This window comes from Fringilla coelebs (genome assembly GCF_963513975.1).
Source record: "Fringilla coelebs genome assembly, chromosome: 6".
In the NCBI taxonomy this organism is placed as follows: Eukaryota; Metazoa; Chordata; class Aves; order Passeriformes; family Fringillidae; genus Fringilla; species Fringilla coelebs.
The window spans coordinates 15,011,221-15,029,571 of record NC_140034.1 but is presented as its reverse complement, the minus strand read 5'-3'; the positions used below and the strand labels follow the sequence as shown (position 1 = coordinate 15,029,571).

Sequence of the window (18,351 nt, the reverse complement as noted above, 5' to 3'; positions counted from 1 at the left end):
ATAGCTATCAGGCCCTACATAAGAAAGTGAAGCCAGAAGAATAATTTTTGAAGACTAGAGCTCTGAATTGTTCATACTTCTACTGATAATTATCTGGTTTTATTTAGCATCTTATAAAGCAAGGCACAAATGTACAAAATCGCATCTACTAAATCAAATAATTTTTATATATATTTACACAATTACCATAATATAAAACGTGCTTTGACACTGTCATAGCACAACAGTAGCGGAATTGAGGACAACCTGATATAATAAACACAAATACCAGGTTCTGGATTTCTGTTTGTGCTTCACCTGAAGGAACATATTCATATGCAGATATGCAAAGCAATCCAGCCACCATCCCTTTATTTTCTACACCTCACACGGATCAAACTTTGTTGCTAAGAAGCTGTGGAAGGAGTAAAAGGCAGTAGACCAGCACCCAAAAGAAAATGACAAAGTAGAATAGCTCTGGCTGCTCAAAAATTGTGATCTCATGAGTTGGTGCTGGAGTCTCACTTGTTTCCAAGTCCGTTTTCTTCCTGAAAATAGGAGAGAATTCAGTAAGAGGCAAGGAAAAGAAGAAACCTTCAGTGTTAATAATTACTGTGAAGATCAGAGGGTGGTCTAAAAGACAGCAGTTTAATGAACCTTTTCAGTCTAGTTAGTTGGAGGGCCCCAGCTAGACTAGGAGGGGCATACTGGGCTTTAACAGTGTGTTCCTTCCAGAGTCAGCATATGTAAGAATCAATCTTCTGAAAACTCAGACAAATTCTCAGGTAGTTTAAGTAAGTGCCATTACAGTACCGCCCTCTGATGTAAGGAGATTTCCACTAGTCAAAAAGATGCCCTTTTATTTTCAGAACAGTAAACATAGCACTGGGCACCACATCTCACACTTCTACTGTTTTGCTTATACACTGGATCTGACTTGATATACTTTCACCAAATCATCTACGTTCAGAGCCTCTCATGCTAGGCACTAGATATTAAACAGAAAAAGCCCAAGGCTTCCAACCAAGAAACCTATCAGCAGTTGGGGGTTTGCAGGACAACTCCAAAATTTAAACTTCACAAATTTCCAGCTGTGGTTCATAAGGGCAAAGGCTGATGGATTCTGCCAGCACCACTGAGCTCTCACAAAGACAAGGAAAGGTCTTATTTAAAAAGGCACAAGATGGTACAATAATTTTCTAATTTTCTAGTACTGTAAGAAAAATATTCCGGTAAACTGGTTTTAATCTACTTTTGAAGAAAAATAGTGTTTTTCTGCTTGGGGACTCCTACTGAATATACACCTGAGTATTACACAAAATATCAGCACATTGTACAACTGATACATCTGAAGCAGCTATTTGTGTATTTTTTTTTTAGTAGAGAGAGAGAGGCCAGTGGATCCTGATAATATTTTGTGTGTTTTCTTCATCTAAATATAGCATCCATTTCACCTAGAATCTCTGAGAGTTACTAAGAGGCAAAACCTAAAGTGATCCTTGTTTCTTAAAGATATTTAGACCCTAATACCAAAGGGATGCATGTGTTCATGACCAGTCACCCTAAGTCTAAACTAAGCGCACATACAAATGACCAAAACTACAGATTCCCAACAGAGGCCAGTCCTCCACTGAAGTAATTGACTTTCCCTGGCACTGATCTCACTAAATATTGTTTTGACAGTCTTCCAAACCTGGAAAGAGTCATCACTGCCAGAGGGCCTAACATTTTAAGTTCTTCCACTCTTCTCTCAGCCTAAGATATTCACCAAGTGGGTAAAATGCTCAGAATCTTGCTTAGACAGCTGAATTTTTCAAGTCAATCAAAAGCACTTTAGTCAAGGGACAGATTGAGCAATAAGGAAATTTTGTATCTTACGCCTATGAGAAATGTGGACTCTGAGCCATTACAGAAGACAGTTGCTACCATTATAATTAATTTCCAGCTCCCTTTGTATCACTGCTAGTAGTACCTAGGAGTTAATGGCTTCCTTGCAAAAGTCAGTCTGAATAAGAAACACTCACCTGATGATTAATGGATTTTCACCTATATCTGTCATCTTCTGCTCGTTTACACCATAGGTTTCCTTAAACAAACCACAAACAGATTAGATAACAAAAATAAAATTCAATTCCCACCACAAAGGTTGTAATTGTGTATTTCATGCAAATTGTATCTAATGTTTGCTCAAATAAAATGAAAGTGTGCTTATAAACATATTTTCTGTCAGCACATCCAGCACTGCAGTCTGGTGCACACACAGAAAAGGGAAAAAGTTGTGAAATAAGATTTTTTTTGCTTTCAACTGCTTTCATCAGTTTAATAAAATTCCCCTTGTTCATATGTATTTCTAGTAGCTCTGACAGTATTGCAAAACTAAAGCATCTGTGTAAAACCTCTCTTTCACTGAGCACTGGTGGCAGCATTTTTTTTTTAATCCAAGATGGTCAGAATTTTATTTTTGTGTTGAAAAAAGGCCATATTCCTGCCCTTGCTCAGCATGCCCAGAATCCTGATGCTGTCCCTTCCTTCTGACTTTAAAAATCCAGACCTCAGCTGTATCGTGTGCTGTCAAGAAGCCAGTGTGAATCATGTCTGTCATTAGGGACGCAGTTTCACGTTACAACTAAAATTCTTTTAGGGTTAGTTGCTGCTACTGATAATATAATACACTGCTACTGTGAGGAAAAGGGAGAGAGCCCACTTTTTCAGAAACAGTGCTCTTCAGGAGACACCCAGCATTTTTACAGGGTTGAGACCAGGGCATCAACATTATAGAGATAATGCAAAAACTAAAAGAAACTGGAGCAGCAAACAAAAGCAGCTTCAAAGAGGCAAAATGTTGCAGCTATACAGGTATGATGAAGTAAGATTTAAAGTTACAACAGATTTAACTGTAGTATGAGGTACTCCTTTGTGAATTTGCTTAACGTTCAGTAAAGGTTAGTATGTTTTTAGGAGAGTTCAGTAAAACTTTGCAACTATTCTAATAATTTTTGTACTAAAATTATTAGAAGTCACAAGACTTTCTTACTGTTAGAGGCTTTTTTACAGTGTGTGAACTTCTGGAGTTTGAGAGAACCAGAGAAACAGCAATAAATAAACGTCCACACTTACCTCCTCAGAATCACTAGGAGAAAACCTTTTTCGGAGATGAATGTTGACATCACTGTCACTGCTACTGTATGTAAAAGCAAAGTTTTAAAATTCATAAAGTTAAGTTTAAAAGAGACACTGCAAATGGATGTGACAGGTTTAAGCTACACAAAACCACAAATATGCATTGCTGCATGTATTAGAATATGGACTGGAATTTATCAGTAACATGATAAAAATGGCTTTGGGAAATTCTGATGCACAATAAAAAATTCATATTCTCAAAAAGGAATATTTTCTAAAAAATTGTATCTGAGAGCATTTTTGCACCTTTGACATCACTGACATTTAACTGAGTGTATACCCAAGTTTTATGGCCATTGATATAAAAAATTGGACTGACAGGGAACAGTAAGCTTGAAGGGGACAACGGGTTTTTCTAAGCAAACTCTCAAATTCATTAGAGTGTTCAAGTGATAAGCATCAAAAAATTACAGTTCATGTCCCGCTAAAATAGATTACCTAAGAATAAATTAGAACATAAGAAAAACCAGAAGTAAATGGAGCAAAATTAACTGAGTGTCTCTTTACTGGGTCTGCCTGGGCTGCAGTGAGATTTCCCCAGAGCAGTGGGCTGGGGCTGGGCAAGATGCTTGGAGGGGACCCAGCCAGGAGATCTGACCCAAACTGACCAAAGGGCAGTGACACTCACACATGTACTTGTTCTTATATCTGTCTTCTGAAGCAACCACTACACCCTGCTTCCCAGGAAGTGGCTTCCCATGCTGATGGAAAGTAGAGAATAAATAAAATTTTTCTAAAAGTCTTCTTCTAATTTGCTTCCACACATGGCCTTTGCCTTTTCATTTAAATGCCTTTACCTTGACCCATGAGTTCTTTATCTTATTTTCTCTCCAACATCTCATTTACTTGTTCATAACAAGAAACAAACATCCAAAAAGTATCTACTGAAATCAGTTAGTGTCATGCTTCCCCATAGTGTAACAATGCACGTGGACTATTTCATCTACGTTACAAAATACTCTCTGTTAGAAAAGCAACTATAACACTTCCATGTTCAAAATGCACTGGGCTTCCGCTTGGGTTTTGTGTGGCAAAGTTTGTGGCACAGTCAAATCAAGTCCCACTGAATCACTTGACATATTTAAAAGAAACACAGGAAGAAGCAAATGAATCTCAAAACTTCTTCCTAAAACAAGACTACAATAAACATCCAATGGACAGGGCAATTTCAAAGGACAGGTTAAGTGTATTTGAGACAAAGTTAATGTGAAATACCTGGTAAATTCCTGGAATTCAGCATTTTCTTCCAGGTCATCTTGTGATAGAGTAGTAGCAGCAACATCTGAGATCTGCAAATCTTCTTCAATCATATTTTTCTCTTCCTCCTTTGGATTACTATTTTCTTCTAGTGTCTTTATGACTGTTGGTAAATCCTCTAAATGGTCTACTATGGCCTGTTGAAATTCAGAAATGTTTTGCTTTAGATGACATGACTGATTCCCCACCCTTCCAAATATCTTAGTGGTGCAGCCCACTCAGACACTCAATTGCAGATAGTATGAGACTGAAAGTCTCACCGAAAAAAAGAAATTAATTTATTTAAGATCTTTTGTGATACATGGAATCAGTTCAACGTACATACATACAGTTGGAAAGTCAGATCTTTCTATTACGAAGTCATGACATGACATGGCGCTTTGAAGCAATCCACTAGACTTTTAAAAATCTACCCCCAATTAGCCCTTCAACTTAACAGCAAACTGACTTCATTTCTGTAGTCAGAGTCAGGACCAAAACATGTTCTAGCAATGTGCATAAGCAACATGTAGAGCAGCATTAAATGGACACTCATTCCTGAAAAATGCTGTCAAAAATTACTGTGCTGGAAAACATGCAAGGCACTTCAAAACTGGTGTCTGCAAGAAGAGATGCAGGAGCAAACTGCCTAAATCAAATACCCCCAAAGTACCCACTTTCTCCTCCTCCAGTGCAGAGAAGCCTTCATTTCACCCATGTAACGTATCCTACTCAAATTGTTTTTGTAGGCAAACTTACTTGGATTGAGACAAAGTTATCATTGCCTGTATCCTTTCTTTAGAAGCAATACTAATTTCTATTAATCTCATAGCAGATTATTAGAAATACCCTGTCTCATGATCTGTTATGCCTAAGGATTATACAGAAACCTCTAACTATTTTAAAACATAATAAAAAGGCGCATTTTTGCTGTACTTTAGGGTAATCTTTTATGCTTAGGGATTACAGAAGCCTCAAATTATTTTAAAACATAATATAAATTCACATTTTTGTAGTGTCATTAGTATTAGGACTTATTTTCTCTTTAATTTCAGATGTTCTCAGGGATCTGCAATTCCATTCATTCCAGTAGGGGGCTGTGGCAAACAGCGTTATGGAACAGGAAATCAAGTACATTTTAAGTATTTCTCCCAAACATTGCAAAATGAAAGCAAATGAAAACTGCTGGAATCTGATGCTAAGTCAATGAAAGCAAATGAAAACTGCTGGAATCTGATGCTAAGTCTACATATATACACAAAGAAGTGCAGTTAATAAAATACCTCAGGATGTTGCGGAATAGTGGAATCTTCATGGTTGGTGGAATCTTCATGGTTGGTGGAATCTTCATCGTTGGTGGAATCTTCATAGTTGGTGGCCTTGTTGCCATCTTCTTCTATTTCTAACTCTTCTGCTAGTAATGGCACTTCTTTTTCATCCGAAGAATTCACGAGACTGCTTGTTTTTGTGGTTTCCTCCTCGCTGTTTTCAGTATCTGTTTCTGATGGAGGGGTACCTAGCTTATTCTCCAAGTCTGGCTCTGGAGCATCTTCCTTGTGGTCCTGTTCTGGTAAGTTCTTGTCATGTAAAACATCTGTTACTGTTTCAGAAGAAGCTCTTTCATTTCCTGTGTCATAACCTTCAATACAAGGCTCAAGGTAAGCATTCAGAACTGCTGATATGGGAACATTATAATGTGGATAATAAAAGAGATCATGGGGAATCACGGATACTTTTGAAGAACTGGATACTACTTCAGTTGCAGATTCAGCTTCATCACAGCTGTCCAGGTCCTCTGGAGTTTTAGGTATATCTGAGAGAGAGTCATCAGATGTTTCCTGCTGTGTAGATAGTTCTTGGCTTTTGAGATTAGAACCATTCAGTGAACAAGGGCTCGTTTCTGTTGTCTCAAGGACAGGTGATTCCTTTGTATGTTCATCTTGTGGAAGTGTCTGTATTTCCTCATTTAGAAGGTGGAGAACGTACTTCTGTGTATCTTCTTGTTTTGATGTATCTTCTGGTAAAAGAATTGAAGACTGGGGTTTGCTGTCTTCTACTTTATTAATAGAATCATCTGTAAGTATACCTGAAGTCCAGGATAATGGACTCAAAGAAGAAGTATTGGCTGAAAGGCTCTTGGTTTCATTGTCATATTCAGTAGGGGTTTCCTTAGTCAGTTCTTCAGAGTATTCTTCAAAAGAGTCAACAGAATTTTTCTGATCTGTCAGAACAGCTGGAGAAAGGTCATAATTTTGTTTCAGTGGATCACCAGAGATGCTCTCTTCACCTGACATGAATTTATCATTTAGAACTTCCCAAGAGGAATTGGATTCAAAACTGACAGGTCCTGCAATTGTCAGTGAGGTAGGCCTTTGAGGCTCCTCTTCAGGTGTTCCCTGTAAATCACCTAACACTTGACTCAGTTTCCCATTACAATTTTCAGAAGTGGTTTCTGATGGGATTCTCTCAGGGATATCATGAATATGGACCTTTGGAGGAGCTGGATGACTCCTCTCATGATTAACAGTATACATGTTTTCTTCATTTTCACTTAAAATCAAGATTTTGCCTTCCTTCTCTGATGGTGTGTCTTTGATGTGGACATATGTGGACTCAATTGGAAGCTCCTTGTCAGGATCTGTAAAGTCTTCCTGTAAGTGATGATACACCATTAGAAGAGAAATTCTAGCTCAGATACCATTTTACATTTCCCAAACACAATGGAAAGAATAAACACCTAGCCTTTCAGTCCATTAACTTATGAATGGCCAATCAATAACTCACTTATTTTGAAATTAGCAAAAATAATTTGGCAAGTCAAGTTCCTTGAACAAAGCTCAATGTCAAGAAGGCAATTGTACAGGAAGATCAGAATGCAGACAAGCCTACTCCTCAATTGTTAATGTATTTATCTTTCCCTGCTGCAACTATGGAGACAACTGACTTGGCTTTTTGACACAATCCCAAAACCTGGGAATAACAACTAATAGATTTATAACAACTCCAATAAATCCACTGTGAAATATATTGATATACCAGATTATTTCCTTCCAACAGACTCTATTAAAAGAAAGGTAGTTTTTAACTTTGTTCATAAAAATGTCAACAAGTCTTAATGTCAACAATCTTATTGCTCATCTAATCTAATAATAATTATTAGATTACTATAATAATTTTAATTCCAATTACTGTAGTAATGCCCACCAATTTTATCAGCTACAAAATATATGCCAACTGTAACCTTCAGTCAAGAAATGAGAGAAAATGCTTGTTTCTCCAAAAGGCCTTTGCCAATTCTTGACACTGTCAACGCTTACTTAATCCTCAATTTTTTTATTTTTGCATCAAAGTCCTGGTCATTTAAACTGCAGTTTATTGAGTGCTTTTTACTGTTGTATTGACAAGATTCAGCTTTTGGTGTCTTGTGTCTCATACCTACTAAATTCAGACTGATCATGGCCCTCAAACTTGAGAAGATAGAAGTAAAAATTAAATTCAAAGTCCAATGAATCATTATAGATAAAGGAATAAACTTCAGCCTTATTTAAAACTGATATAGCAAAGTAGTAGATTCCTATGAAACCAATTCTAACCTCTGAGAGTTACAATTGGATGTAAATGTATAAAAGCACAATTCTACCTAAAGCATTTTAGTAATCAACAATGAAAGCCCATTTCACTGGATTTAACAAAAATGTGAAAAAAATTAAATCCAGGTTTGTTGTTTATTTTAAATAGCTAAAAAGAAACCTAGAAAATAAATCTGACTTTATTACGTACACCAAGGCAAATTAAAGAAATTACACGACATAGCAGTAAACACATACCCCTTCCAGCTCTGGGAAGTGCTCCAGGAATTGTGCCACATATGTCACAATTGACTGTTCATCGGGTGACTCCACCATGATATCTGTGGAGACAGCAGCGAGGGGCTTGAGCACGCACAGCTTTGAAATGCTCTTGCAGAGGAACAGATTGCCAGACATTTATCCTGCCATTATGGGCACAGAAATAACAGCTACAAACACTTCTCGTTTTTTCTGACAGATAAGAGAGATGCTCTTCACTGCTGATGGCACTTGACAGAGTTCTCAACATCCCATTCACATTCATGTTTTCCTATTTCCAAACACATACTGAACCCCGATCAGGGTTCCCTTTTCATTCACTTTTATACTGCCATTCATGCTGTTGTCACTAGACAGTTGGCTGCTGTTGAGTGACAATACAGAGGTTTATTTTTAGCAGGATGGCCCAGTCTTCTAACAGGTGATGAAAATGCAATTTTGCTTTCAATCATGACACCAAGGCCTAGTGCCAGCCTCATAGAGTTCAGTAAAAAGAACGACAAGAAATCCATGTATACATATTTTATATACACATACCCACTTAGGTTTACAGGTATAAATACATGTGTGTATATATGCACTGTAAAGGGAAACTGGGAGATGCAGGTGCATTTGAATGGGTATCTCTCCATTTACCTGGTATGGGAGCCTTGTACAGCTCATCCTGGAAGGCCATTTAGTCTCTGCAGCCTAGGTGTTATAGAACAGTTCTAATGCACTGAGACACCCCTCAGCACAACAATTAACGCCCTCTAAGAGTGCAGATGTCACAAAGCATCTAAGCATGAACAGGACCAGTGTGCATAGCTAAAGCCATGGTAAGATCTTTGACCTCAAGGAGCTTACAAATGACTGGAAGCATACAATTACAAATATGACTGGAAGCATGCAATTACAAGCCACTGACCGTTTTTATTTTTCTTATCAAAAAGCTCAGCACACTGATCCCGTCAGCAGCCTAGTCACTGTGAGGTTTTTGGTATGTATCACAATGCAATGTTCATGAATTCATTGTAGACTGAGGGTTACCTAGCAAAGTTGATGTGTTTACCTTCGGGTTCCAGGAGCCGAGGGACACCCAGTTTATTCTGTGCTATGCTGAAAGCATCCTCCAGGTTTTCTCGTGCTGATTTCTCCAGTGCATGCTTCATGTCTACCAAAGTACAATCTATGGCTTTTATGACGGCTAAGAAAGCAAGGCCACTCCTCCAACTACTTGTGAAGTCCTGGACTGCAACGCCATACCTAAACAGAAGTACATCCATTTTACATGGGTGTTTGTTACAAAATCCAAAGTAAAGGCATCATCATTTTCAGACTCCTGAAAGTTAAAACATAACTTGCTGAGTAGCACTTGCTGAGTAGCACTTGTCATATTTGAGATATTTTTGGATTTCAACATCTAGAAATACATTCAGAAAACACGTGGGTTCACAAACTGAATTGGTGTGGCTAACAGCTGACACCAACCTGCTTGAAGGAAGTAGTTAGTGAAAACAAAGCCCTTAAGAATTCAGCAACCACATTTAGCATTCACAAAACCAAATGTCTCTGTGATTCCTGTTTCTGTTGTTCTCCATCATTTTAATGCCATAGCTTGGGAAAACTTCCAAGATTTAAATATTTAAACACATAAGCATAAATGATTCACATTCCTGTGTACTTGGCCTTCTATAGCAGAAAATCTGCCAAATGCAAATGGTGTCAGCATATGCATAAACCACAAGAGTGTTAGATGCCCAAGGTTTTGGAGGAAAAACAGCCATCACACATGCAATACAGTCCCAAAATAGAAAATTCTGCACAGATCATGAGATAACAGGATTACAATGATGCTATTATGTTTTAAATACTGCAGTTGCAAGAACAATTTTCTTATTAGATCTTTCCAATTTGCACTCTTTGACTGGGCTGAAAAGTCTGTGGCCTTAACTTCTCAGGTCCTCGCTTTCTTTGTACCACCTATTAATAACGACATCAGCATTATTTTGGACTAAAAGTGTACTTCCTCTATGGTCTGCACTGGCAGCAGTGAACTACAGATCTCAATGGGACAAGTTTATCTGCCCAACAAGTACCCTTAGCTTCACTGGAGGTAACCAAGGGATGGTTCACAGGACCAAGTATTCAAGATGTAAATTTTTGTCCTCAACACTAAAAAATTTGTGTTCGAAGGCAAGATATAAATCCAGAGACAAAAAAGCCAAATATTCAGCTAACCAACCTGTTTAAGTAACTTTGACACATGCCCTCTTTAATAAAAACTCTCTGCCAGTCACTACTTCAAATAACAATACATGTAAAATACACTCCAAGCATTTGCATGTGCATGAGACATCTTACACTACAGTTTTTTAACCTGTCAGTAACTCTGCCAGGATAAAGCATTACTACACAAAATGTTTTGGTGAAAAAAACCACTTTTTTATTAAAGAAGAGAGAGATGTCTTGTGCAGTAGAAATCCACTCAAATGTTACAAGTTCAAGAGAAGTGACTTAAGTTTCATCCCCTTCCCCTCTCTAACACTGAGGAAGGAAGGACTCTGGTAGGGGCTCTGTCCTTCAAGGTACTCTGTAGTGCACAGAGAAGCTTCCTCCAGCCTACTCCTTAATTCAAAAGGCTGCTGATAAAGTCTTTCAGTACATTTATTTTTTCAGTTCACTCCCTGGTCATACCTAACTTTTAATCAGCAAAAGATGTCAAAGAGACTGCATGAAAGCTGGGTTTGGGGAGTAGAGAATGATCCTGTTTTAAACAGAACCAAGCAGGTTAGTGCAAGTTAACATTTAACACTCAAACTGTGGAGCCAGCAGTGCCTTCAAGGTCAGATGGCTGCTGTAAACACACGGTCATAGTGAAACACCCCCCTGCAGCGACCCTGTGCTCCCCACCTTCAACAGCAGAAGAAGCCACAGCACATGGTAACACACCAATGGGGCAGGACAGAGAAAAGAGACTCAGCTTCAGAGGGGCAGGTGGCAAGACACTGTTTTGTTCAAGGGTTTGTTAGCTTACTTTCTGGTTTTCCTCTGAACCCAGATTAGAAGGGCCCTGATGGCTTTCCGCTGATCCTTCACTGTAATGGACATGTTTCTCTCCACGCTGGGAGTGCTGGGGGATGTGTCTGATTCTGGACCACTGGGCCCAGAAGACAGGCTGGAGGAGGAGGAGTTCCTGTTGAGATTGCCTGTAAGCTCCTTAATCTGTAATAAAAGGTGAAATACACAGTGTTCTGCTTTATCACTGGCTGCATCGTGTCCTTGTTTTCATGCAAACTTTAAAGAGATCAGTGCCACAGCTGAATTTTAAGTTTTAATTATAAACCTGTTCATTTTAACTTTCAGCTTGTATTTTACAAGCATGACAGCCAGCAGCAGCCCAGGCAACAGAAAGGGCAAGCTCCCAGTTCAGGCCAAACTGTGCAAATTAAACAAAAAGCAAAGAAACATGTCCTTGAAAGAAAAGTTAGTTTAACTGAAATTGTTCTCTTCACAGGAATTGCTTGAGTGAAATATTTTTCATCAAGAAATGGTGACCTGCAGCAGCACTCCTGTCCTTGATCAGCACTGACATTTGAGACTCTGCTGCTTTTGGGTCACCCCCACCCCCGTGCCCTCTGCTGCCAGAGTGGAAGGTTCTGGTCACACCAGCTCTGCCTGCGAGTCTGCCTTGCCAAACTGGTTCTGTGCAGCACTGTGCATCCTCAGGAGCTCAGCCAGGGAGAGAAGCCCCAGTGCAACTTTGAGACCGTGTTTTTAACCTTATAGCCATTTTTAAAATCAGACCAAGAGAATGAAAAGGCCTCACAGTCTTATGAGAGTTGCAGAACCCTCCCTCCATCTCCCTCTGTCCGTTAGAATTTGGGATTGTCTAGAAGGTAATTTTCAAACTATGGGTAGGTTAGAGAGCAGTTTTAATCTCAGCCTGGGGATAAATCAATTTTCAGGCTCAAATACGTGTTATCAGTTCCAGGTCCTTTGAGATCTTTCATATGACCATATATAACAGTTTGGAATTTTTGCTGTGTTGAGTAAGTCTCCAGAGAATAGTGATTCTAAATGGAATTTCCCACCACATTGGACCAAATCCAGTAAAGGTTATTGAAAATAAACTGTGACCTGGAACCATACCCAGGACATTGGTTCAGTTCCAGGGAATCTGGAACAGAACCCTGAGAAGGCACAGGAAAGAAGGGAGAGTAGTAATCTGAAGCTCTAATTCAGGTCCAAGTTAAATGAGGGTTTAAATTGTCTCCAATTTACATCAAAATAGGTCCAATGAAGTAAAATGAAAGCAGCTGCAAGTATAAAATTAGTGTATATTAGGAGGGGAAAAGCTCAGGTTTAGCATGATTAATTATGTTCTTTAGGATTAAAAACCAATTTAAAAATCAGTATTCAGCTGAAATAGATGGATACCATGAAGACTGATTACTTATGGTTAAAGTATTCAAATTTTATTACCTGAAAAAACAAGATTATATTCCATATTAGTCCAAGTACCAAAGAGGAATTTCCATCTGCTATTTCTGCTGCATCAATGCTAACAAGCTTTACCTGTAGGAGAGATCACAAATTCAGAGCCAAATTCAAAGCAGCAAGGTGTATGCAAAAAATGCACTGAGTCTGCTGGATATGTCACTCCTGCCACTGACAGGCCAGCAAAAAAGCAATGCTGCAATCTGTACTCATGAAAATTTGCCCTGATCACAATCACTCTTCTCCCGGAACTCCTATCTGAAATCCCCAGTATAGTCTGCAGAACAGAAGTGAACTCAGTTCTGTATTTTTGGGACTACAAATGCATTTCCTCCGTACAAAAATAGAGGAAGATGGGGTCCCCTCCAGTGGACCCCACTCCTAAAAAGTAGAGAGTAATTTCTCATACAAAAATCTAAAATCCTAGTAAGATCTGCTTCCTTCTTTTTTCTATGCATCTCCTTTCTCCTTCCTCGTCCTGCCTTACACAGCTTGTCACAGAGCTCTGATTAAATCAGTTAGCAACGGATAGGGTTGCCCAATCCAAGCAAACTCCAGACTTTCCCACACTGAGGTTTTTTCCAGCTGATAACACCAGGATGTTATTCTCTTAGACAACACAGATTTGGTTTTGGCAAAGGCCACGGAGGAGGGAGGAAACAAGGAAGCTGTCAGTACTGCACATGGCACCCAGCAGCCCATTTATCTCTGAGAAGTCACGGACACGGTGAATCACTCAGCAGGGCTCTACCCTGCTGCCCCAGCTCCACAGACACTGTCGGGTTCCACCCACTGGGGTTTAATGTCTAACCCTGAAGCTCTTGGCAGCCGAGGCATTTTGCCAACACTTTCATCACCACCCTTCACTAACCGGTTTGGTTAAGCTGAAAAAAGGAAAGCAAAATAACTCTTTATCTAGTGGTTTGCACAACATTTTCAGCTTTAGCAAGAAGACGCCTCTAGTTGTCATATGTGAAGGATCAGATTTCTTGCTAGCTCCAAGGTATTTGGCATGGGAAAACCTTTAGGACTTAGTACATTTGAATAACAGTTTCTCCAATATGGGGAGCAAGTCACATTTATCATTTCACTGTTTAGTGTGAGCTCCGTCCTCTTACTGCTGCTTATGTTTGTCACCCAGCCCAGAAGAGAGACTCAGATAGAAGATACTGACTGCTTACTCTTAAGGGAACAGGAAATCCAGAGGAAAGTAGTTTTTAGCACTGCTAATTAAAAAGCCACCTGCATTTAAGGCTCCTCCTCCCTGGCCTTGCTGATTGAGGACCTAGTGAGGTCCTGGCAACCAGATATGCTTCACCTGCAGCTCTGCCAAATGCTGGTACCAACAGAGAGAAATAATCTCATCTGCCAGTGGGCCTTAGCTGGATTTGGGTAAAAAACATCAACTGGGAAACTGTTAAGAAATATGGGAATATGTAAAATATTTCTTAGCAGTTCTACAGCAGGACGTGTAGACGTACACATTTAGGGCCAGATCAGCCCCTACTGATGGAGGTTCCATAGGGAAGCTGGAACACCTGGAAGTTACTGGACAACTTCTTGACCTTTCACATCCTCTCCTGGGGAAAAAGGCAAAGGGTGTTAAACCTCCCATACCTACAAAGTCACAAGAGATGTGCTGAGACCTCATATCATGCTCATTCCTGCACTGGGGTTTGCAGCAACTCTCCTGCAGCTGCTGCTGGGGAAGGAGCTAAGCTCAGTGCAGGGAAGCCTCAAAGGGACACCAGTTGCTGTTGGAACATCCCATACAAGGCAAGGTTTTGCACACACTGATCCTTCCTGAGCCATAAAGTTTAACCTTGAATCCTTTATAGGAAACAGCCCAATATCTGTTAATTCTTTCTGGAGGATCTAAGGATACCACATATATGAGTTGCTAAATGGTTGGCGCTTCTCTTGACCCCATTACTCTCAACAACACACAGGCCACTTCCACAGGGCTTTGGAACAAACCCATCACAGGAGAAATCGAAGGAATTAATCATTTCCAGCTACAGGGTCTGACCACTTACAACTGTAGGAAGTGATGCTGTGGTGGAATGACCCTGACTATGAGGGAAGTTTTATCCCTGTAAGGCTTTGATTCCTGGAATAATGCATTTATATCATGTTCCCAGTTTCACTTTCTCTTGCTTTTTATTCATGATCAGCTGCTGCAGCAATCAGTTTACCAGATAAATAAATGATTTCCATAAGCGAAAGTATTTCTGAGAAAAGAAAGTCATCTACCATCAGTGTAACTGAAGTAATGCCACTAAGACCCAGATCATAAAAATTACTTGCATTTCTTTTTATATTCTTTTAATATTGGGTTCCTGATCCTTTAATACCATTGAACTTTAACATATAAAATGAGCAAATAATCCTTGCTTTAGACTCTGTAGGTGTTCTTGTTGTGCATTTTTATGTGGCTTTTCAGCCTTGCTGCTAAGGTAAGTCACAGCCTCCTGAGCAGTACACTCCTCTTGCATATATGCAGCATATCAGATTAGCAACAATCACAACTTGCAGCATACACGAAGAGAAAATATTAAGCCCAGTCTTTGAAAATACTCACATTACTGTCCTCCAAGAACTTAAGTGCTTTGGCTATGTTGTTCAAACGAAAAATGCGATGGGTTGAAGATTTGTATTCGTGCATCTGGAAAAAAGAATTGCCACACTGCTTTTAAAGCTAATGGAATCATTCACTGCATCACACACAGATTAAAACACTACAAGCACTGAGGCAAAATAAAGCTAAGGAAATCTATCTATGGAAAATTATTGCCATCTTTTGTGAGCAGTAGAATGCTTCAACTACATGATTGTAGCAAAACAGGGTGAGCAACCAGCTTTCCTGCTCCCCAGATGTTACCACTCTCTTGGACCTGCCACATTGATTATTTATGTAATCACTCCCCAGTCATGTTCAGTCACAGGATCAGGTTTGCCTGAAAATTCATAATAAAAGATTTTCTTTTGTCTTGAATTATATGAAATTATCCTAATTAGGAAGCATGAGCAATTTTAATAGCAGGCACAGGCGGGCGGGAGGCAAAAACCTTCACTTTGGCAGAAATGAAAGATTTTGCATGCCTGTCTCCCTGCAATTCCACTTTGGCCCACTGTTTTTATCCCATATGTGCAGAAACAGCTAACAAGAAATGCAGCCAGCTGACATTACCCCCTTCTCTCACCTTCCCCTGACCTGTGAAAGCATAGCCTAGGGTTTATCATGATATATCTCCCCCTTCAACTCATTTCAAGCCTGGCCCTCAATGCAATCTGTGTGAATGCACAGAGAGACACTGCTACTTCTGCTGCAGCTCTGCCAACCTTCAAGAATATTAAAAAATATTCTTGACTCTGAATGTGCGAGCACAGATTCAGGGGGCAATCCTGCTGCAGGGGATGCAGCTGGTCAGTCACTACAGAGCATCACCAGGTGCATCTGCAGTGGTGAGACAGCTGCTCCTCTTACCCAAGCGTGGTAGCCACACACAGGAGAGCTCTGATGACAAGATTGATGGAGAAAGAAAACATTAAAATCAACTGGGCATTTATATTTGCATTGGGTGTTCCATTTCTGGTATGTGGAACTTTACACAGCTCTTACAAAGAAGGGAGGAGAGAAGTTTCTGATTAGTAAAGCTTTACCCTGCTGATTTAGACCATATTAGTAAGACTAATGAAGCCTGAGTCAGGATACCAGAATGAAACTCAGGTTTCATTAGTCTTACTAATATGATCTAAATCAATGAATTTAAGTCATTGATTCATCTAATCCATGAATGAAACTCAAACCTACAGCAGGCATCAGAAGAGCTACTGAGTGCCATAACCATCTTAGACAAAATAGAAACAGAACTTGGGGATTAAAAAAAAATGATACAGCAAATATGTGTTTTCTTGGTAACATAACTTGGGTAATCTCCAAATGGAATGTGTGAGCATTAAAGTATTAAAGCCTTAAAAACCCTCAGGGATAGGAACATTAACACTGATCACCCACCATTTACACCTCATTGTCATATTTCCTTGAAATCTACATTATAGCTCAGGACACCCTCCTGTAACATAAGGAAATGACAACAAAGTTGCTGAAATTCTTACTACATTATGCAAGAAATGGGCCCAAATTCACCATTATTCCTTGGATATCCAGGCACTGTTGCTTGTAACATACCCAGCTCCTAGGTATGCAGGTTTCCCCCTCTCTGTACATACCAGCTTTTGTCCTGACAGGACTTCCAGGAGTGCCATCAAGATTTTGCCATCTTGTATATCAATAAACAAGTCTTTCACTTTCAAAGGAGGCTTGCACTGTGAAGAAAAGAAACCAGGTAGTTTTTAAAACATTGCTTTTTGATAAAGCATCATAATTTCAGAGAGATGGAAGGAGAATTTTACATGATCCAAGAAGTAAATCATAGCCTGCTGTAAGAAAGAGCTGATTGTTCTTCACATCAGTGGCAATTCTGTCCTATGAATGTTGGAGCTAAAACTGAAATCAGACAAGGACTTACTCCAGATTTCCCATAACAGAATCTAACCCTAAATACCCTGCCTGAGAAATAACCACCCAGGGGTTGGGTGCTGATCCCTCCGACTAAGACACGTCCAGCAGAAGCAAATAGCACCTTGTGCAGAAATAAGCCCATGATCCAGCCAGCCACAATGTCCTTTCTCATGTCAAAGGCTTCTGGTGGTGCCATTCTGTCTCCCAGCATTTTCTAAGTACTTTAAAAAGCAGCTTCTTGTATTGTGTCTCTTTTCTCAGCAAACTCTTCCAAAGGGAACCATCTCCTCGCTTCCCGGCAGTGTTGTTGGATGTGTGCACTTCAAGGCACACAGCCAAGTCAGCTCAGCCCTTAGGGGTAGTCACAGCTGCAGCAATTGAGTCTGTTCAGGTGCCACTCACTCACGTGTCCCTCAAGAGCCCAATCTTTTCATCTTTGGTTGGGCAATACACTTCTGTTCGATTGAGCACTGCTCCTGGCAAACTGGGACCACACATTTTCATCACTGGTCTTTAATCTAGCCAAGAGACTAAACAATGCTCCATGAAAGAGAGCTAAGTGTCTTTCCTTTCAAAATTAAATAACTTATCTGAAAGACTAAAACCCAAACACTTTCTATTTTTTCAGTACTTAAGGCAAGAACAAACAGAGCTCAGAAATTCAGACTACTCCAAATTATCCCATGATCAGCAGAGCCAGATCCTCTCAAGAGATGACCCAATTACGATCACACCGAAAGTTTCCCGAAGAAGTGCAAGAAGACTTCACTGCTGCCTCTGAAAAAAAGAAGCCACTCTGTAAGAAGTGCCTCTGTGAGGATAAAGGCAGAAGACACCTTTCTCAGTGAGTCTCCTCAGGGAATCACCTGAAATTAGAGACAGCTTCAGGGAAGCTGTCATTGTTTACATGGTTATGTTTATCACGCCACTTCCAGGAAATACATTGATAAAGCAAAAAGCTTTCACCCTTTCTCCAGAAAAGCATTTTTATTTGTTGAATCATAGAGGGAAAAAAAAAACTTTATGCACTCAGAGAAAGCCGACCTGCCTGCAAAGGTTCTAAGACTTCATATGGCTGGCACACCAGAATTAACAGCACCCTTT

General features: G+C 39.7%; 1 protein-coding gene across 1 annotated transcript in view; it reads right to left on the bottom strand.

Annotated features, from left to right (window-relative positions):
- Window positions 1–241: 241 nt before the first annotated feature.
- CLMN (calmin) overlaps window positions 242–18,351 on the bottom strand; it is a gene marked incomplete at its 5' end in the record, with an annotated part of 69,528 nt that continues 51,418 nt past the window's right edge. Inside the window, 11 exons of the mRNA XM_084208018.1 lie at window positions 242–527; window positions 2,004–2,065; window positions 3,097–3,160; window positions 4,375–4,553; window positions 5,679–7,046; window positions 8,223–8,305; window positions 9,295–9,488; window positions 11,260–11,447; window positions 12,708–12,800; window positions 15,304–15,387; window positions 16,956–17,051. Of these exons, the coding sequence (XP_084064144.1) occupies window positions 374–527; window positions 2,004–2,065; window positions 3,097–3,160; window positions 4,375–4,553; window positions 5,679–7,046; window positions 8,223–8,305; window positions 9,295–9,488; window positions 11,260–11,447; window positions 12,708–12,800; window positions 15,304–15,387; window positions 16,956–17,051 (2,565 nt within the window). The 3' untranslated portion in view covers window positions 242–373. The remainder of the gene's footprint in view (window positions 528–2,003; window positions 2,066–3,096; window positions 3,161–4,374; window positions 4,554–5,678; window positions 7,047–8,222; window positions 8,306–9,294; window positions 9,489–11,259; window positions 11,448–12,707; window positions 12,801–15,303; window positions 15,388–16,955; window positions 17,052–18,351) is intronic.